Source organism: Staurois parvus, unplaced genomic scaffold (genome assembly GCF_062004578.1).
Source record: "Staurois parvus isolate SC_StPar_1 unplaced genomic scaffold, SC_StPar_1.0 ptg001234l, whole genome shotgun sequence".
Classification (NCBI taxonomy): Eukaryota; Metazoa; Chordata; class Amphibia; order Anura; family Ranidae; genus Staurois; species Staurois parvus.
The window spans coordinates 436,417-459,097 of record NW_028319030.1 but is presented as its reverse complement, the minus strand read 5'-3'; the positions used below and the strand labels follow the sequence as shown (position 1 = coordinate 459,097).

At 45.9% G+C, this 22,681-nt stretch overlaps 1 protein-coding gene across 1 annotated transcript; it reads left to right on the top strand.

Moving 5' to 3' along the window:
* The first annotated feature begins 8,637 nt into the window (after window positions 1–8,637).
* LOC149437979 (uncharacterized) lies at window positions 8,638–19,277 on the top strand. The gene is made up of 3 exons (XM_089660383.1): window positions 8,638–9,035; window positions 12,090–12,216; window positions 18,567–19,277. Exons 1-3 carry the CDS (start codon window positions 8,705–8,707, stop codon window positions 18,670–18,672), a joined length of 564 nt encoding a protein of 187 aa, XP_089516509.1. The 5' UTR covers window positions 8,638–8,704; the 3' UTR covers window positions 18,673–19,277.
* The last annotated feature ends 3,404 nt before the right edge of the window (window positions 19,278–22,681 follow it).

Here is a 22,681-nt window from a genome sequence, read left to right as displayed (position 1 = left end):
CAGCGGGCACCGAGTCATCAGGCATCAAGTCATCCGGCTCAACAGCGGGCACCGAGTCAACTGGCACGATAGTGGGCACCGAGTCAACTGGCACCGAGTCAACTGGTACGACAGCGGGCACCAAGTCAACTGGCACGACAGCGGGCACCGACTCATCAGGCATCAAGTCATCTGGCTCGACAGCGGGCACCGAGTCAATTGGCACCGAGTCAACTGGTACGACAGCGGGCACCAAGTCAACTGGCACGACAGCGGGCACCGAATCATCAGGCATCAAGTCATCAGGCTCGACAGCGGGCACCGAGTCAACTGGCACCGAGTCAACTGGCATGACAGCGGGCACCGAGTCAACTGGCACGACAGTGGGCACCGAGTCAACTGGCACCGAGTCAACTGGTACAACAGTGGGCACCAAGTCAACGGGCACGACAGCGGGCACCGAATCATCAGGCATCAAGTCATCTGGCTCGACAGCGGGCACCGAGTCAACTGGTACGACAGCGGGCACCAAGTCAACTGGCTGAACCACGGAAGGCGGGTTCTCAGACGACAGGCTGACCGGTTTGGATACTGGCAGGATGGTACAGCGAGTGGGAGCAGGGGACTGACATGTGGTAGATAGCAGGGTATACTGGGCTGTCACTGGGGGTGCTGTCGGTAATGCAGGAAAAGAGCTTTGAGCAGAGGAATGATGAGAAACAGGACTGGTTTGTTGCAAGCTGACTGAGGCTAGCTGTAACAAGTCTGACCATGTCTGCAGTAAGGGTTGGACAACGCTCAGCTTACACAAGGCCTGTCTGGTCGAAGATTGCACTGCGTTTATACACTTCTTTAGCACATGTGGTGAACATGCTGAATAATGCTCCAAGAAGCAATCCGGATCATCCTCCAACAACCATACCAGTGATATTATTTGACTCACCCTGAATGGAGGAAGGAATTCATCCCTGCTTTCAGGGGTACTAGATGAAGCCAACTCAACACAAGCCTGAATCAATGGTTGCACTTCAGAGAGCTCTAGGACCTGACCTACTAGGGAATGAGCGACCCGTATGCACTCTAGCAGCTGATCCCTGGTATACTCCCGCAGAGTCTGATAGGCATATTCTCTGTCATCAAAGACTAGCATAGACAAATATATAACCTCATCAGGATGCATCCTTCACAACAAGTCAAGATGGCTTCCCTGTGCAGCCACTTCTGGTCAGGAAAGGCCTTGGTGTGATGTCAGGAATCTAGGAATGACCAGAAAGGTGTGGACTGACACAGGGAAACGCAGGTTTCAGGTATAGTATAATACAGGTTATTATTAGCCACCCATATATATATATATAAACGCACAGTGAACAAACCAACCTTCCACTAATCTTAGTAGGTGCAGGAACACAGGCGTAGTCAGGGCTGGAGAGGTGGAACGGTCAGGCCGGCCGTAGGGTTTTGTAATGACCGTTTGGTGGTACCTCTAGTGGTCCCCAGGACAGGATTCCCCGGGGCGCGGAGTCTAAGTCCCAGTCTGCTTATTCACCAGGGCCCCTGATGGTGGGGATGGACTTGGAGCAGACAGGAACCAGGTCGTGGCCCCTGAGTACACCTGCTAGTGGTAGAGGGATCCGCCAGAGGTATGTGCAGGTACGGCTGGATCCGTGCAGGATGGATGGATGGCAGAGTAGTTAGCATGGTCAGACGGGCCAAGTCAGCAACGTGCGGGCAGCAAGGTACCAAAGGAGCAGGCAGAGAATGGTCAAGGTCACAAGCTGGGTTCAGTAACTCACGGGCAGCGCGGTACAGGGGATCAGGCAGAAGGATGGTCAGGCAAGCCAGGGGTTCAACAGGAGACGGTCAGCAGAGGTCAGGATCAAGCCGGGTCAGCAACGAAACAGGAACACTACTGCAGCCCACACGGCAGGTGAGTCCCACCACCAGTGCTGAGTCCATTCCTGACAGCATGCCATTCGGCCACTAAGCAGTCCCCGTTCTTCGCCAACTATGGGTTCCATCCCACTTTCCTGCCTGATATGGTCCCGGAAAACTCAGTCCCAGCGGCTCAAGAGACCCTAAATGTTTTTACGTCCAATAACAAATTGTTACAGGAGACAATGGCAAGGGCCCAGGAGGATAGCAAGAGAACTTTTGATAAGAGAAGAAGAGGGGAACTGGTTGTGCACCCAGGGGACCAAGTTTGGTTGGCAACGACCAATCTGAAACTAGCATATCCTTCAAGGAAATTGGCACCCAGATTCATGGGCCCATTCCGGGTAGAACGTAAGATCAATGAGGTTGCTTATAAGGTGGCGCTTCCGGAATCTTTTAAGATACACCCTGTCTTTGATGTGTCTTTGCTCAAACCTGCAGCACCGGATCCCTTTTCAGATTGTAGATCTAGACTCCCGGAGGCCATAGACATTGATGGAGAGAGGAATTTGAGATAGAAGCAATTATTGACTGCAGGAGGAGGGGTGGTCAGACGCAATACCTCATCAAATGGAAAGGCTATGGGCCAGAAGAAAATTTGTGGGAGCCTGCTCAAAATGTTCATGCTCCTAGGTTTATTCGGGAATTCCTTCACAACCAGCCCCAAAGGAGAAATCAGTTGGGCATCTGGAGGTTGCCAGTAGGGAGGGGGGGGGGGCAATGTCAGGGACTCCGGGAGTTACCGCGGCTCATGAGTCTGCGGAAGCGCGGTCTGTCTAGGCGCAATAGCGTGCGGGTGCTAGGACCTGGGCGCCCACGGCGGCCATGCATGCACACTCGCGCTCACAGACGTGCGCCTGGCACCAATGAGTGCACAGGGCACACTATTTTAACAGACTCTGGCAATACTCAAATTGCCGTATGGTCTTTCCTGCTTTTCCTGTTATCTTGTGTTCCAGAGAGATTGCTAGTTGCCGACCCTGCCTGACCCTGATCCGTTGACCGTCTCCTGCTCTGATCCTTGGCTCGTCCCTGACTACTCTTCTGCCTACTCCTGAATTATTTGACCTTTTATTGCCGAACCTTTGCTCGTGACCCGGTTACTCTCTGCCTGCTGCCCTGTACCGTTCTGCCTCTGCTGTTACCGACCTGGCTTGTCCGACCCCACTATACTCCATACTGTCATCCACCCATCCATCCATCCCGCTCGGATCCAGTCGCTACTGTCCAGGGCCTGCCAGTCTCTTCACATCAGGCTCTTCTCCTGTACATACCTCCGGCGACCCTCTCTACCACAGTTGGGTGTACCCAGGGGCCGCGACCTGGTCTCAGTTCTGCTCCAAGTCCATCCCCACCAACAGGGGCTCTGGCAAATAAGCAGACTGGGGCTTAGACTCCACAATCTGGGGAATCCCGTTCTGTGGTTCACTAGAGATACCGCCGGGCGGTACCTAACATTGTCCCGGGGCAAGGGATTCCAAGATATAACAATTAAGTAGTCCCGAATGAGAACTAGTTGGATATTTCACCTGACCTCCTTCTCCCTTTATCTGGCCCAGGGGATATAGAAGTACTCACACTGTCCTGTCCTGTCAGCGTGGTGGGTTGCTGACTGCTTTCAGGCCTTTTGACAAGCGTGGCCAAGGTACATCGGTGAACAGTAGATGACCTCCTCTTTCCACCACCCAAGATGTAGGCACGCATATGCAGGAGCCCATGGGAGTTCCCATGGAGGTCCCCCTTATCAGGCGATAACTGGTTCCTAAAAATTGAAAGCAGTTGTGGCTAAGAGCAAATTCAAGTAATTTCAAGATAAATTCATTTTGAGCTCCCATTTCAGGATAATATGACTGTAGGAAATGAACTGTTGCTCCCAGTCCCCATTGATGGGGAATGGAAGTATAAAGCGACTCAACATCAATACCCACAAGTATAGTACCTACTTTAACTTCCACATGGTTTAATTGGATGAGAACATCCCTAGTGTCCTGAACATATGATGGTAGGCGTGTCACCATCGATTGATTAAGACATCCTTCCTATGTGCTCCAGGGTACTCTTAATGGTCGATATAATGGGCCTTCCAGGGGGGTTGTCTACATTTTATGTACCTTGGGAATGATGTATATTGCAGGATCCTTCTTGGTTATCAAGCCCACATCATGTGCCCAGGACAGTTTTTCATTAAGGGACATGACCAATGATGGAAAGGGGTTGCTAGATAGTTTAACATAGGTTGAGGTATCACCTAATTGTTGCTTTATTTCCATTTCATATGCTGTTTCTGATAGCAACATCACATTTCCCCCTGAGTCCCTTAAGAGACAATCTTTCATCCCTGAGTTCCTTAAGAGCCAATCTTTCATCCCTGAGTTCCTTAAGAGCCAATCTTTCATCCCAGCTCATCTGGCTAAGTATCCAATCCAAGAACAAGGAACTGGCTAAGCATTAGACTGCCAAGACTTGCCAAGAACTTGCATCCAGCAGAATTCTCCCTTCTAGGCCCTGGGGGTATAGAGGTGCTCACATTGTCCTTGTCCTGCAGCGGTGGATAGAATTGCTTTCAGGCCTCTGTAGCTGAAATAGTTCCTCTCCAGGCTATGGAGGCTGTTCTTCCCCAGTGGACTGCAGGGCTCTTCTTCAGCTTCCAGCCTCTCCAGGCTACACAGCAACACTTCTCAGCATTACATTTTCCACCCACCTCTCCTGCAAGCATGGCTCTCTCATATTTATGGGGTGGTCTGCCACACTACAAGGCCTCTGCCTAGGATTGATCAGACTCTCATAAATATGCAGATCGGCCCCTCCTCACCTCTGCCTACTGGATTCTAGAAACTTCTCCAAGTTTCAAGCAGGGGCAGATACCAGAGGACTCACCTACAGAGCCCCCTAGCCCTGACCTGAAGTAACCCTCTAACTAAACTCAGGCTTCTAACATGCCTCAAACTACTTTAAAAAACAATGTACACTATAGGGTGCTACATTGAATTCATACTGGCTTGCAGGGAAACTGGATGTACTGTATTATAAATATACAATTATAACATATCATCTACTGGTCACCCATTAACCCCCAATATTTACAATCTTTAGGCACAAAAGTCACAAGAGTTCTTTTCAGTTTCACACTTTTGGGTTACACATGTTTTTCCTGAATGGCGCCCTAACACTCTAAGGCAAAGGACCTGCACTGCAACACATGGCGATGCACAATAACTCACTCCTATGCATTGTGGTGTCCTGTGCTGCCAATAAAAGGGCAGCCCCTCTCTTGTTTAATATCCTTTTTTATAAACCACTATGGGGGAGATTTACTAAAACTTCAGCACTCTTAAGCTTTGATGAAAAAACCTGGAAGCTGATTGGTTTCTATGCAGAGTTGCACCAGATTTTGCACTCTCCAGTTTTAGTAAATCCCCCCCCAAGGAACTGTTAGAGTAGAATTTCAGCCTAAACCTAACTTATCTTAACTCGGGGCCAAGTGCACGCAAATATGGGGCCTCTTGGTGGCTGGGCCTTGGCGCTGAGGGACCGCATATTTGTGTACCCAATGTAAACAAAATATGCACCAAGAGTGAGCACCATGTGTGCATCCAGCAAATTTACCGGTGCCTCACAGAAAGGTCCTGATCACTACTTGCGATTTCCGATCATGTGACCGCCGTGATAACCAATCACCCTAACCTACTCCTGGCACCACAAACCCTTTAAAGGGCTGGGAGGCGCTGACACCAAGGGATTCAAAATGCCCCAGCACCTATGTTAATCCGAGTAAGAAAGATGTATATACACTGCTCAAAAAAATGAAAGGAAGACTTTGAAAACACATCAGTTCTTAATGGGGAAAATATCATGCTGGATATCTATACTGATATGGACGGGGTAATTCAACCTACAAGGGACTGAATTCAAAGACACCCCAAAAATGAAAAAATGATGCCACAAGCTAGTCCATTTGACTGAAATGTCATTGCATCAACTCAGAATGGTCCTCAGTAGTTTGTATGGCCCCCACGTGCTTGTATACATGCCTGACAATGACGGGGCATGCTCCTAATGAGACCACGGATGGTGTCCTGGGGGATTTCCTCCCAGATCTGGACCAGGGCATCACTGAGCTCCTGGACAGTCTGAGGTGCAACGTGGCAGCATCGGATGGACCCCAACATTATATCCCAGAGGTGTTCTATTGGACTTAGGTCAGGTGAGTGTGGGGGCCTTTCAATGGTATCAATTCATTCATCCTCCAGGAACTACCTGCATACTCTTGCCACATGAGGCCAGTCATTGTCGTGCACCAGGAGAAACCCAGGACCCATTGCACCAGGAGGAACCCAGGACCCACTGCACCAGCGTAGGGTCTGACAATGAGTCCAAGGATTTCATCATGATACCTAATGGCAGTCAGGGTCCAATTATCTAGCCTGTAGGGGTCTTTGCATACCTCCATGGATATGCCTCCCCAGACCATCACTGAACCACCACCAAAACCGTCATGCTGAACTATGTTACAGGCAGCAGAACATTCTCCATGGCTTCTTAAGACCCTTTCACGTCTGTCACATGTGCTCAGGGTGAACCTGCTCTCATCTGTGAAAAGCACAGGGCACCAGTGGCGGACCTGCCAATGTTGGTGTTCAATGGCAAATGCCAATCCATCTCTATGGTGCCGGGCAGTGATCACAGGGCCACTAGAGGACGTCGGGCCCTCAAGCCACCCTCATGAAGTCTGTTTCTGATTGTTTGATCAAAGACATTCACACCAGTGTCCTGCTGGAGGTCATTTTGTAGGGCTCTGGCAGTGCTCATCCTGTTCCTCCTTGTACAAAGGAGCAGATACCGGTCCTGCTGATGGGTTAAGGACCTTCTAAGGCCCTGTCCAGCCCTCCTAGACTAACTGCCTGTCTCCTGGAATCTCCTCCATGCTCTTGAGACTGTGCTGGGAGACACAGCAAACCTTCTGGCAATGGCACGTATTGATGTGACATCCTGGAGGAGTTGGACTGCCTGTGAAACCTCTGTAGGGTCCAGGTATGGCCTCATGCTACCAGTACTAACACTGATGCTAGCCAAATACAAAACTAACGAAAAACAGGAAAGTTGAGTAGGGAAAAAAATGTCAGTGGCCTCCTCCTGTAAAACCATTCCTGTTTGGGAGTCACCTCATTGTTGCCCATCTAGTCCACCTGTTGTTCATTTCTTTAAGACCAAAGCAGCTGAAACTGATGGACAACCCCCTCTGTGACTTAACTGACCAGATCAATATCCCAGGAGTGTCATGGACTTGATGCTAGACTCGGATTACAAAGTCTTTCTTTTTCTTTTCATTTTTTTTGAGCCGTGTACTTATACACTTATGCCTATTACCTATTTTCAGCCCTCTCTGGTCTGGTTACATGATCTCCCTTGTGTCAGCCAGTGGCAGCTGCAGGGGAGAGGAGGGAGCGCTGAACAATGACTGGGAAAGCCTAGAGCGGTGATGTCTCTTACAGGCCCCCATGTCACAGCCATTGTTGTCGCTCCCTCCTTTGCCTTGCACCCACTGCTGGCTGACACAAGGGAGCCGGATCACATGACCCAACTGGAGCGAGATGAAGAAGGGTTAGTACTGTATATACATCTTTCTTATACAGGTTAGCCAACATAGGTGCTAGAAGGGGGGGGGGGGGGCATTTTTAAGTTTTATTTAGCCTGTAATTCTACCATTTTTGGATAGAGTACAGAGTGAAATTGAAAAAAAAAAACATTTTTGTTGTTACCAGCACAGGAATAGAAAGGGAAATCTCCCATTGGGGACACTAGTTCTGGTCAGGGCTTCTTTCATCAGGAACGCATGGGAACACATTCCAGCACCTCCAGCACTAATTGTATGTAGAGGCAAAGGGGCGCTGGGGTGTCCTGGAGGGTCTATTGATGCTGGCTGCTGAGGATCTATTGTTGCTGGGGGATCTATTTTTGCGGGGGGTCTCTTGTTGAGGGAAGGGTCTATTGTTCTTGACTGCTGGAGGGTCAATTCAATAGACCCCTCCCTCAAAAGGGTATATTGTTCCTGACTGCTGGAGGGTCAGTAACAATAGACCCCTCCCTCAAAAGTAGATCCCACCCATCAACAACTGACCCCCATGTAACATAAGGGCTGAGAGAAGATCTGTTGTTTCTGCTTGGAGTCTAGTGTTGCTGGGGGGTATTTTGTTGCTGGCTGCAGGGGATCTATTTTACTGCTTTTCTTGTTGTTAACAAATTACATAACACAACAAAATGATACTTCTGTATGCTCTAAAAAAAGTAACACGGGGGGGGGGGGTTTAGGGGGTGGAACCAAGGAACAGTGCTTGGAGGTGGGTGAGGGGCGGGGACAAGGGCGCCTAGGATAGAGAGAGTTCCTGCACCTATTCTTTGAGAAAAAGAGCCCTGGTTCTGGTGAGAACCTTCTGTCAATTTGGAGGGATTTCCTCCCACTTCCTGTTGTGGCTATGGGACAGGAAGTGAAAAGAAATCTCCCCAATAGGACACAGATGGAAAAAAACAAAACAAAAACAGAAACAAACAAACAAACATAACCATCCCTTATGGTATCCAAATATGGAAAAAATAAATACAAGTTTTTCCTATAGTTGTGTGTAAGATACAAGGGCAGGACCCGGTTCAGTTTGTGGCATGTTGTTATACCTGTGTGCAAGGAATGTAATCTGTATAAGAAACATTTCAGCACACTCCCATCACCTTTGTACGCAGCAAACGTGGAAGCAAATTTTACCAGAAACAGAATATCACAGAAACAAGACACTGGGCAATGTTTCCAGCAATTGACCCCACACAATACAAACAATTCATCCTTGATTTTCATCTTCCAGGAGGTTCCTCAGAGGACCAGACATACACCAGGGTGCTCCTGCAGCTGTTTGGTTATACCGGTCATGGCAAATCGGCTTTTGTCAACTCCTGCATCTACACCCTTGGAGAACACGAATTCCGGACCCGTGCCAGAACTGGATCAGCTGAATCCTCCGTTATCACAACGAGGAGAAACATGTATGAACTTACTGATACCATCTCCATCGTGGACAACAGAGGATTCAGAACAAAGGACGGAGCTGAGGAAGCGGTGGCTTATGCACAACTAGGTAATCTATAAAATATTTTCTTTTTCAACCTATTATGCTTGGGAGGAAAGTTCATACAATGGTAATGAAATGTCTCATAAAATATGTTTATATTGTATTCAGCTGCCCCAAATCTAATGAATTTGTTGCCATTTTTCACTTTTAAATAGAAATTGCAAAGACTGGAAACATTTTGCCACAAACCTCTGACAATGAAGGTGGTCTTTTATGTCATATGTCAGCATTTTTGGTTGGTAGTATGGTGTAAAAAAAGAAAAAAAGACCGATGGACTATAAAATAGACTATAATCCTATAAAGAAAACAGCAACAGATGTCATGGTGAGAGAGATTTACTAAAGCAAATGTCAATTATCAATTATTAACCACCACATTGCCGCAATATAGCCGAAAGATGACTACAGAGCGGTTCTCTGAGTCTGGGAGGGTGTCTATAGATGTTCTCGAGGTTTCTCTACATCAGGGGTCTCCAAATTTTCAAAACAAAGGGCCAGTTTACTTTATGGGGGTTCGGACTGTGGCCAGTGGGAGTAGAAAATGCTCCGCCATCACAATGTCATAGGCTTGGTGGCATGGCTTTTGTTTCTCAGAGAATAGGTGCAGGTACTCCCCCTTTCGAGTCACCCCTTGTCTCCATCCCTCACCCACCTTTGAGCACTGTCCCTTGGTCCCACCTCTCAGTACAGTCCTTTTAGAGAATACAGAACCAAAAAAAAAAAGACCCCCTCGCAACAAATACCCCCCCAGCAATAATAGACCCTTGCTAGAAACAATAGATCTCCCAGCAGCCAGCATCAGTAGATCCCTCCCAGCAACATAACACCCCCTCCAGCAGCAATAGTTCTCCCACAAGACACAATAGAGCCCCCGTCAACAACCATAGACCCCCTGCAACAATAGATCCTCCAAGTGACAACTGATCCTGTACAAGCCAGCATCAATAGATACTCAAACACACCCCAGTATCCCTAGCCATAACATACATTTAGTGATGGAACTACATTCCCCATATTCCCACTGAAATAAAGCCCTGCTTGGTGGTCAGTGGGAGTAAAAAAATGACACCATTGGTTCCAGTGGGAGGAATTGTGCCCTATAATTAGTGTCAGTAGGAGATTTAGTTCCGCATCTCTGGTCTCAAGGTGAGATATAGTATCTTGTCTTTGGTGTCAGTTGAAGGAATAGTACCCCATGATTGGTGTCAGTGGGAAAATTAATTCCTCATTTCTGGTGTCAGGGGGAGTAATAGTCCCCTAAGGGCCAGCTTGGAGACACCTGCCACCTTCTCCTTTCTCCCTACTTCATGTCCTTAAAATGATGGTAAAACCTAGACATTTTTTACCTTAATACATTCCCTGCATTAAAATGGTTGCAAAGGCAGAAAGTTGTTTACATTCTCTGTATTAAGGTAAAAATCCTTCTGTGTTCAGCTGCCCTACCCCCCCCCCTCCCCCCACCAAATACTTACCTGAGCCCAATCTCAATCCCCAGAGCAGTGGCTCCCTCCTCTCTCTTCCTCCTCACTGGACGTTGGCTCTTGCTACTGTTAGGCACAGCCTGTGAGGAGGCAGCAGTGGTGTTGCTGAGCTGCAATGTGTGTGTCAATGGACACACACAGCGCAGCTTGGGAGTAAGCCTGCACTAGTATCTCCATAGTAAGTGGCTTATTATAGGGGCATTTGGAAGGGGAAAGGAGTCAGGAGCACTGGTGGGTGACCACAGAGGAGGAGGTTGGGGGCTGTTGTGTGCAGAACCATTGTAAGTATAACCTGCCTAAAATGTTAAGAAAAAAAAGATCCCGATCATTTTAAAGTGATACTAAAGGTTATTTTTTTTCTGTAAAATAACAAACATGATATACTTACCTGCTGTGTGCAGTGGTTTTGCACAGAACAGCCCGGATCCTCCACTTCTTGGGTCCCCTTCTGGCACTCCTGGCTCCTCCTTTATGTCGGACGCCCCCATAACAAGCAGCTTGCTACGGGGGCACCTGAGTAGGCATGTTGCCAAGCTGCTGCTGTGTGTATCTATTCACACACAGAGGTGTGGCTTCGCCTTGCCCCCTCTCTCTCCTCATTGGCTGACTGGCTGTGATTGACAGCAGTGAGAGCCAATGAGGAGGAAGAGACTCGGGACAGCTGAAGCTGTTATGCACACCGATGGATTGGAATGGGACTCAGGTAAGTATTGGGGGGAGGCTGTACACAGAAAGTTTTTTACCTTCATGCATACAATGCATGAAGGTGAAAAACCTTGAACCTTTACAACCACTTTAAGGTAGTAAATGTCCCATTATTTGACCCCCCCCTCCCCTTCCCCAACTACTTGAGTCCTCACTCCATCCAGCACTGTGCCCGTCTGTGGTGGCTCTTTTCTCTCTCCAAGAATTCACAGGACACAAAGGCAGCAGTGGGAGCCATTGGTTTCTGTTGCTGTCAATCAAATGCTGTAGGAAAGGAATGGGAGGCAGGACCAAGCTGCACTATGTGTGTCTATGGACTCAGGAGCGGATCTACAGGTGTGCCACCACAGCAAGCGGCGGCTGTCATTGCTCGTTGTCATTGGCCACACACACGGGAGTTCCGTGAGGTTTGGCATCCCTGAATTTGTACAGTGAGCGGCTCACTCTACAGGGGTGGACAGGCAGGTAAGTAACTTTAGTGCAGAAGAGGCAAAGCATGAGTCTTCTGCATTACAATTCCTGCCTGTCTGACAGTTTTTATATTTTTAGTTAAAGTTCCACATTAAATAAGTGAATTTGCACTTAGAGGATGCGCTGAATCTGGCTGACTTCAGTCCTCCTATCATGGGCAAGCCAACATCTTTATTTTTTCTTTCATTTTCCATACAGATGGTAAGATATTCTGAACAAAAGAATTGTGCTTTCATTTTCTCCTCATGTACTAAGCTACTGTAAGTGAGAAAACTGACTCTGCAAAGTGGTCATGCTCTAATCTTTAGTAAATTGGCCCCGATGTGTGACGTTATGGTGGACACCAGTCATGTAGCTCCTATAACTCTGGTATCTTTTTATGTCTGTCTGTTGTCACTCGCAGGTCATTTTCTCCCCTTGGATGAGGAAGTGGTGCTGACTAAGGACTTTGTGTGGATAATGTCCCAGGTGGAGGATTCTGACCTAACACCAAACTACACCGATTTTATTGTCCCCATATTTGTTTACAGGTATGGATCTATAGAAAGCTTTGCATACATTGTTATGACAAAATTATAATATTTGATGTATGTTTTGTGCTACTTTGCATGACTGTAATTGGCTATAAAGTATAACCACTTGTGGGCCGTCCCATGTACTGTTACTGCGGCAGGTCAGCCGCTCTGCGCTGGGAACATACATGTATGCGATCCGGCATTTCCAGGTATGGGGAGCGCATGCGGGCGCAATGCCCATCTGTACTGTCATACAGTACAGCACAAGTTGGTCAGCAGGTTCCGGCCAATGACTTATGACCAGGACCTGCTGATCAGCTTAGCAAATCACAGTACAGAGCCCTATGTTTACTAAAAACACAGGGCTCTGTACATAGAGCAGCAATGTGCCTGTTTTTTCTCCCTGCAAATCAGGGAGAAGAGACAGCCACATCTATTAGTAAAAGCAGCACATATTGCATACATCACACACTTTACAGATTGGTAGGCACACAGTTAACCCTTTGATTGCCCCTAGATGTTAACCCCTTCCCAGCCAGTGTCTTTAGTACAGTGACAGTGTACAGCATTATCACTGAAAACTGTGTTAGTATCACTGGTGATGTCAGTGTCAGTCAGTTCCCACCCCAGTGTCAATTAGGGGTTTATTTACTAACGCCGGTAGAGTTCAAAATCAGGATCATTTCTACATAGAAACCAATAAATTGGACAAATAAATTGGTTGAATGTCTTAACCATTTCAATACCGGGCAATTTTACACCTTCCTGCCCAGGCCATTTTTCACGTTTCAGCGCTCTCACACTTTGAATGACAATTGCGCGGTCATACAACATTGTACCCAAACTAAAATTTTATCATTTTCTTCACACAGCTAGAGCTTTCTTTTGGTGGTATTTAATCACCGCTGGGGTTTTTATTTTTTGCTAAATTAACAAAAAAAGACCAAAAATTAAAAAAAAAAAACACATTTTTCTTTGTTTCTGTTATAAAAGTTTACAAATAAATAATTGTTCTTCATAAATTTAGGCCGAGATGTATTTTGCTACATGTCTTTGGTGAAAATAACACAAATTAGGATGTATTTGTTAGTTTGTAGGAAAGTTATAGAGTTCACAAACTATGGTATAGATCTGAATATTGATCAATCCTGAAGTACTGACAGCCAATCTAATTTCTTGAGACAGTACAGATATCCCCAAATGTCAGGACAGTACAGATATCCCCCAAATGTCAGAACAGTACAGATATCCCCCAAATGTCAGAACAGTACAGATATCCCCCAAATGTCAGAACAGTACAGATATCCCCCAAATGTCAGAACAGTATAGATATCCCCAAATGTCAGGACAGTACAGATATCCCCAAATGTCAGGACAGTACAGATATCCCCCAAATGTCAGAAAAGTACAGATATCCCCCAAATGTCAGAACAGTACAGATATCCCCCAAATGTCAGAACAGTACAGATATCCCCCAAATGTCAGAACAGTACAGATATCCCCCAAATGTCAGGACGGTACAGATATCCCCCAAATGTCAGAACGGTACAGATATCCCCCAAATGTCAGGACGGTACAGATATCCCCCAAATGTCAGGACGGTACAGATATCCCCCAAATGTCAGAACGGTACAGATATCCCCCAAATGTCAGAACAGTACAGATATCCCCCAAATGTCAGGACAGTACAGATATCCCCCAAATGACAGGACAGTACAGATATCCCAAAAATGTCAGGACAGTACAGATATCCCCCAAATGTCAGGGTGGTACAGATATCCCCCAAATGTCAGGACGGTACAGATATCCCCCAAATGTCAGAACGGTACAGATATCCCCCAAATGTCAGGACGGTACAGATATCCCCCAAATGTCAGGACAGTACAGATATCCCCCAAATGTCAGAACAGTACAGATATCCCCCAAATGTCAGGACAGTACAGATATCCCCCAAATGTCAGGACAGTACAGATATCCCCCAAATGTCAGGACAGTACAGATATCCCCCAAATGTCAGGACAGTACAGATATCCCCCAAATGTCAGAACAGTACAGATATCCCCCAAATGTCAGAACAGTACAGATATCCCCCAAATGTCAGAACAGTTCAGATATCCCCCAAATGTCAGAACAGTACAGATATCCCCCAAATGTCAGGACGGTACAGATATCCCCCAAATGTCAGGACGGTACAGATATCCCCCAAATGTCAGAACAGTACAGATATCCCCCAAATGTCAGAACAGTACAGATATCCCCCAAATGTCATAACAGTACAGATATCCCCCAAATGTCAGGACAGTACAGATATCCCCCAAATGTCAGAACAGTACAGATATCCCCCAAATGTCAGGACGGTACAGATATCCCCCAAATGTCAGGACAGTACAGATATCCCCCAAATGTCAGGACAGTACAGATATCCCCCCAAATGTCAGGACAGTACAGATATCCCCAAATGACCCCTTTTTGAAGAGTAGACAGTCCGATGTACTTCATAAGAGGAATGGCGAGTTTTTTGAAGTTGTATTTTTTTTTGGCAGAATTTTTCGGAAAATGAAAAAAATTATTTTCACTATTTTTTTTTTTACATACTGTCACCAGTGCAGTACAGCGTCATCATATAACTGGCATGGCGGTGAACAGGGACACTTACTGGTGACAGTATGAAAAAATTTTTTTTTTCAGATTTTACTATGACCAAAGTAGTACACTGTTACCATAGTAATAGTGTACTACTTTGGGGAAGTGATCAGTATTTTTTTTTTTACACAATTTGCTTATAGCAAAGAATTACTTTGCTATAAGCAAGCATTTACCTGAATGATAAAATAGAATAAAAACGAGCGCTGGGTGTGAAAAATTCAAGCTGCTAGCATAAAGGTAAACCTCGTGTAACCTCTTCATAGAGAATAAAATAAAGCAAAAAATGCAGCGCTTAAGTATATAGTAGGAAAATTTACATATGTACAGCAGTAATAGAAGGAAATGCATTAAAAGTGCGACATCAATTAATGTAAACAGTGGTCGGGTAAGTGGTACAGATTCATCCGACCAATCAAAGTGCATATAGTGATAGGGATGTTAGAGTCATTAGATCTAGGAGTACATCCGAGTATCAATCAAATCCGTGACTTCTGTGATAGGAGAGTAGCTGTAAAATGCACTAACCAGATAGCACAAGACAAAGCGCATTGGAGTATAATGACCTACTCCTGGTCACAGCCCAATGGTCCTCAGCGTAGAGCCCTCAGGAACAACTGTGCACCGCTCTTGCCGTCTCCTACCGTCTCCTACCACCAGGGGGAGTGCGCCTCTTTACAGTAACACGAATTTGCCTTATATCCTCTATCGCCAGGGGTGGTGTGCTTTCATATCAGGAGATCATCTCAGGGACTCAGCAATAAGACCCAAAAGAGAAAAATCTTGATAGTGTAGTATTTTTATTCAAGAGATTGGTAAAAACAGGTAGCAGACTTACATAGTAAAATCCAAAGAAGCTGATTCACAGAATCCAAAAAGATGGCCGACAGTCACATGCATGGACCATGTAGGTAGCAAGTGGTATGAGAGGTATCCTTATCCCTAACCCGTTTCGTGGCAAGAGCACAGTTACTGTTACTGTATTGTCTCATGTTCTGTCTCCCACTATAATGTACAGCGACATACTGAACGACATATCAGACTGGATGTCGCTCCATTTCCTCAAACTGAACCTTTCCAAAACCGAGCTCCTAATCTTCCCCCCAGCCCACACCCCCCACCCCACCCTCTCCATCACGACCAACAACACCACCATCAGTCCCACCCTGCAAGCCAAAATCCTACGTGTCACTCTTGACTCAAACCTGTCCTTCCAACCTCCTGTCCAATCGCTGACAAACTCATGCAGGCTCCACCTCCGCAACATCTCCAAAATACGTTTGTTCCTAACCCCAGACACCACTAAACAACTCATTCACTCCCTTATTATATCACGTCTGGACTACTGCAACTCCCTCCTCACCGGCCTACCCCAACGCAGGCTATCCCCGCTCCAGTCTATCCTGAACTCAGCGGCCAGACTCATCCACCTTACCAACCGCTCCGCTTCTGCCACCCCCCTCTGTCATTCCCTCCACTGGCCTCCACTCAGTGTCCTCCACCCCCCTCTGTCATTCCCTCCACTGGCTCCCGATTGCCCAACGCATTAAATTCAAACTACTAACACTGACGTACAAAGCCGTCCACCATACTGCCCCAAACTACCTCACCGACCTGATACCCAAATACCACCCTACCCGTGCCCTCCGCTCCTCACAAGACCTCCTACTTTCTAGCTCCCTGGTCTCCTCCTCCCACGCCCGACTGCAGGACTTCTCCAGGACTTCCTCCATCCTCTGGAACTCACTACCCAATCCATCAGACTGTCACCTACACTCCTCACCTTTAGGCACACCCTGAAAACCCATCTCTTCAGGGAAGCCTACCCCACCCTCACCTAACAGCCAATCTCCTCCACTCTTCCTACCACTCCATCCCCCACAGCCACTTCCTCCTGTACCACTATCCCCTCCCTCCTAGATTGTAAGCTCGAAAGAGCAGGGCCCTCGAACCCCTCATGTATTGTATTGTTACTGTATTGTCTCATGTTCTGTCCCCCACTATAATGTACAGCGCTGAGCAAACCTTTTAGTGCTATATAAATACTGTGTAATAATAATAATAATATGGGGTAAATTGTTCAGCGTGTGGGTGAATTGGCAGTCATTATACCACCCTCTGCATGACCTGTTCTTATATGTGGAAACTTATGAATTACCATATGACATGAGTTAGGCACATTTTGTGTTCTGAAATTTGAACTTTGACCTCAAAACATCTAAATCGGGGGGTCGGCATTAAAGTGGTTCTAAAGCCTCAAGGTTTCTATCTTACGAAAGGGTAACAGACCCACCCCCTCACCCCCCCCCCCGCTTACCTCCCCCCCCCCCCGCTTACCTGAGCTTCATCGTGATCCAAAGCTGTGAATGAGAGCTGGGGCTCTCCTGGCTTTGTCCCTCCTCATTGGGCAGATTGATAGCAGCCATTGGCTCCTGCTCCTGTCAATCAACTCCATTGATAAGGGAGTGGGGGGCAGGGCCAAGTCCTGCTGTCTGTGTCAATGGATGCAGCAGCAGGGTTCGGGAGCGAGGAGTGCAGGCAAGGCACCTGAGAAGAGGAGGATCGGGGGCCACTCTGTGCAATTCTATTACATAGAGCAGGTAAGTGTAGACATGTTTGTTATTAAAATAAATGTTTACAACTACTTTAATGTTATTTTCTTGCTGCCCTACACACTCACCCGCCATGTTATTAGAAACACCAGTTCTATTGCTTGGTAACTAATTGGTGCTAATTAGCCAATCACATGGCAGCAACTCAATGCATTTAGGCATCTAGACGTGGTGAAGACGACTTGCTGAAGTTCAAACCAAGCATCAGAATGGGGAAGAAAGGGGATTTAAGTGACTTTGAACGAGAAAGAGAAAATATCCAGTGAGTGGCAGTTGTTTGGAGGAAAATGCCTCGTTGAGGTCAAAGATCAGAGGAGAATGGACAGACTGGTTCCAGATGCTAGAAAGGCAACAGTAACTCCAATAACCACTTGTTACAACCGAGGTATGCAGAATACCATCTCTGAATGCACTATATATCCAGCCTTGAAGCAGATGGGCTACAGCAGCAGAAGACCACATCGGGTGCCACTCTTGTCAGCTAAGAACAGGAAACAGAGGCTGCAATTCACACAGGCTCACCGAAATTGGACAATAGAAGATTGGAGAAATGTTGCCTGGTTTGCTGAGTCTCAATTTCAGCTGCAACATTCAGATGGTAGGGTCAGAATTTGGCATAAACAACATGAAAGCATGGATCTATCCTACCTTGTATCAATGGTTCATGGATGTGCAGCCAACAAATCTGCAACAACTGCGTGTTGCTATCATGTCTATATGGACCAGAAACTCTGAGAAGTGTTTCCAACACCTTGTTGAATCCATGCCATGAAGAATGAAGGCAAAAGGGGGTCCAACCCGGTACTAGCAAGGTGGACCTAATAAAGTGGCCGGTGAGAGTATATCAGTTACATTGTAGGCAAGCAGTTATAAGTTGAGTTGTCAATTTTCTTTGAATGTCATTTCATGTGGGACTGTCCTGCAGCAGTTTGTGTCCCATCCTCTACCCACAAGTCCATATTCAAGAGGTCTGTCTTTCTCAGCTAGTCTTCCCAATCATTTATAGACATACAAGATGTCAGGAGGTGAAACAACTTTCCTATCTAAAAAAATGAAATATCTTTGAAGAAAGTTGGTATATAAGGACACTAAACTTTGGTTTTCTTCTAGTGCGAGGCACAAACTTCCAAAGGAGCAACTTGATGAATTGCACAGCTTTTTCACGAACTGCAGAGATATGACAGGTAATTTCACTTCTCAGATGTTTCACTGCTAAGACTACCTGAAGAACATCTTTGTTGACTTAAGGGATTCAAAAAAGAATAGAGTGAGGTGACTCTTCTATCAGCCAAGATGATTGTAAAAGAAAAAAATGTAATTAATAGCTCACTTACCATGACTGAAAGTATATACACAGGTCTGGTCAAGGGGGTGTTCCTCAAAGTCTTCCTAAAGAAATGTATCCCTCACACCTTCACCTCCCCTTCCATAAGTTTTTGAATCACATAGTGGTGGTATCTATGATGGAGGAAGAGGCCCAGGATGCTATGACCATTATTCAGAGACATTCAACAAGAAGGTGTGAATTTGTTTGGAACCCATGCAAGCTCTCTGTCAGAATGGAGAGGGCAGAAGCAGTTAGGGATTCCACTTGCTATGAACCAAAACAGCACATTTTCAAGTAGCAATCCAAGAAAACAAAATCCAGGGCACTCACTCATGTCACTCTTCTTTATGTCACTCTTCTTTATGTAAAATATATACTCACCTAGGTGAATGCAGCATCACTCTGATGCTGCATCTGTTCCCTGACGATTCTGCACTGAGAACTGAGCGATCAGACACCCCTGATCACTGAATTCCCCCCTCCATTCTGAGAAGAAAACCGGGACTGTCAGTCACCAGCTCTTTGCTCTGCCCCTCACCACTCACTGTAACGCTGAGCTGTGGAGAGGGCAAGAAGGGCTGCCTCAGGCTCTCAGTAACTTGCTGCCGGTTCGGGCTGCTGAGTAAATCCTGACAGTAGAGTCGGGATCGATCCAGCGCCTGGACTAGCTGAGTTACGTCTGTTGGCTGAAAGTGGGCCACAGTCATGCAGAATGAACTGCACTCCTGTGATCCATAGGAGAAACAGGGCCAAAAAAGCTTTGCAATTTAAATTGCAATTGACACAACACCTTGACACTCCTCACCATCTGAGGACTGGAAAGCTGCAATATATTACATTTGTGTTCTTGTGTTCACATACACTTTCATTAATTCGTTTTTGAGATCATATACAATTGTACAGCATTTTCTCCCTCTACATATATTTTGTATAAATACACAAATGGCCAGTAATGCACCTGTCCTTGGATGTAGTAAATCTAGAATCAGTGCCAGGGTTGCCATTTTTATACTTCACTTTCATTTAAGAAAAAAAGAAAAAAAAGTGTCATACAGAAAAACAAAGAAAATTTACAACTGAACCTTAAAAAAACAATATTTCAAAAACCTAAAGATACAATTATTCCATAGAGATGCCATTTTGAATGTGACTCAGCGCCTGTAATGTGATCTCAGGTTCTGCACTGAATTATGAGAGTTGTCAGGAGCCATATGCAGGTTCCCATTGATATGGATGTAAAGAAGAACATTTCTTGCTGCACACTGAAAAGGAAAGGCCATTCTTAATATGACCAGAAAAATAAACTTGTTAAAGGTAGTGAACTCTTGGAAGTTTACATTTTCAACTGAACTTGCCTATTTTTTATTATAATGACAGGGGTTTTTCCTATTGTTGTCCTTACATACAAGTTTAAGAACGACTACAAAGACTTAGAATCTAAGTTTAGACGTAGGGGAGCAGAAATGGTGCTGGCCATTGAGAATTACACCCCTACGGACCACAGGAAGACTCCAGGACGGTGCAATGATATACAGAAAGTGATCGTGGAAGCTTTGCAAGAAGTAAGATTCCGCCTGGCACAGCCAAGGGATCCAATGAAAGAACGTATACAGCACAAGAAGTTCCTTCTGAAATTTGTATATGAATTTATAGTTACCGAGACAAAAGCAGAAGCTAAAAAACAGGAATATGAGAGGCTGAAAGCTCTGGCAGATAAAAGATTGTTTAAAAGGTTTCCGTATGATAACTAAAACACACTTTTATGGTTCTCGTGTATGAAGACCACTGCAGAAAAAAAAAAAAAAGAAAAGTAGGAGGTGATCAAAGTTATCAAATTGGACCTTCCCCAATGCGGACATAAAGCTTTGCTAACTGTCTTCCAGAAACAGCTAAATACATAATAAAAGTTACTACTAGTTCCCACCAGTGCTTCTTATGTAGAGCTCCCCCCGCAGGGGCTGCTTGTATCTTGTCCAGCCTTCCCCCTAGATCTTCTCCCACAGCCAAGCACACCACATTTCTTATACCAGGTGCACACAACGTTCACTCATTACTCCAATCATCAGTCTGGGGGTTCTAGCTTCTCTGTTGTCTTTATTTCATTTTTGGAACTGGGAAAGGGAAGGGATATAATAGGATTCTCTGAATCAAACTATGACAATTGAGGACAGCTTATCTGTGGGCTTTCCTTAGTGAATCTGTGTAGCCAACTGTACAAACATGGAGCAAAGCACCCCGCCCCCATAGTAAAACACTCCCTACACACAGTTAACCCTTTGATCGCCCCTCACATTAACCCCTGCATGCCCAGTGCCATTAGCACACTGTCAGTGCTTTTTTTAGTAGTGATCACTGTATTGGTGTCACTGGGGAAGTCGCTGATCGCCACCATTACTAGTAAAAAAAAAAGAAAATCCCAATATCCATACCGCTATTTGAAAACGCTAAAACATTCACATAGACCAATTAATTTCCACGTATTGGAATTTTTTTAAGCAAAGACATGTCACAGAATACATTTTAGCATGAATTTATGACAGAATTTGATTTTTTAAAATTTTTTTACTGAACATGTTTAATAGCAAAAAGTAAAAAAAAATGTTTCTCAAAATTGTCGGCCTTTTTTTTATAGCGCAAAAAAAAATACACAGGTGATCAAATACCACTGAAAGAAAGCTCAATTGTAGGAAAAAAGGACATAAATTTAGTTAAAGTAATGCAGCGCCATAACGCCAAAAATGGCCTGGTCAGGAAGGGGAGGGGATACTCTGGAGGGGGAGGGGTTAAGCAGGAGACCACGCTATACTAAACTAAACTATATACATACTACAAACCTACCTAAGGGGGCGCTACACTTACACAAAAAGCCTAGGTATTCCATCATATGACCACTGATTTCACAAACACATCCCCATCCCCCTCTGAGTAATTGCTACATTAATAAAAAAAATAAAAAAAAACCCAGCTAATCTAAATATCCCTTTTACTCACCTAAATCCATGGTCATGTGATGTACTGAGCACTGAGTCTGTTGTCATCAAGACTGAAAAATAGTGGGAGGGTCCTCATTCAGGTGGTCTCTCACTGGGTGATGATGATGCTTCCTATTGGCTGTCCAGCAAGGGGGGCTCAAAAGACAGCAAGCCGGGCTGCGGCCGGCGTGAATGGAAATGCTGGATTGCTGGCGAAGCCCAGCGGTGGGTGGGAGACTCAAGCAAGTGATCTGATTTGAAAGCCTTAAAAGAAAAAAAAATTAATTTGGATTGGGTAACGGTCAGAGGGAAGGACTTTAAGGGTTTCCAGTGGAAGTAATCTTCAGTAATGCTGCCATAACGCTTCCATTTCTTCCCTAAAAATATGGGAGCCTTTCCTCATCTCCTCTAAACATTCTGTTTATGGCAGGGCCGGATCTAGCCAGTATGATATGGAGGTGCAGTAATAAATGTCAGGGGGGCAGAGGGTATGAGGTCTGCAGGGCAGTGTACACAAACAGGAATGAATAGCGGAGTGTACAGGTCAGAGGACGGGGTTAGCAGAGCAGAGGGCAGGAATCAGCAGTTTGGAGGGTGGGGTACCGATGGACTTCTGTACAACCAGCTTCTAGGAACATTTCCACCCGATCAGCACCGCCAGTTATAGCCGGCAGCACTGATCAGTACTAAGTGATAAGTATCTCCGATGTCAGAACACAATACCTCAGCGGGAGTGATTTCCGCATCCACGTGGGAGCCCCGATGTTGAACAAAAAATGACTGATGTATAGACGGCCTTACTGAGTGTCACTCAGTGTCCCCAGAGTGCCACCACTTTACACCAGAGTCTTGCAGAGTGTCCCCTTACATCAGATTCTGGTATAGTCCCCTTCTTACATCAGAGTCTTGCAGAGTGCCCCCTTACA

Excerpts from the sequence above, each read along its gene's own strand:
- LOC149437979 (XM_089660383.1), top strand. The coding sequence starts at position 8,705 with ATGTTTCCAGCAATTGACCCCACACAATACAAACAATTCATCCTTGAT. Across the intron at positions 9,036-12,089 it reads GGTGGCTTATGCACAACTAG|GTCATTTTCTCCCCTTGGAT; the intron begins GTAATCTATAAA and ends TGTCACTCGCAG. Across the intron at positions 12,217-18,566 it reads GTCCCCATATTTGTTTACAG|TGCGAGGCACAAACTTCCAA; the intron begins GTATGGATCTAT and ends GTTTTCTTCTAG.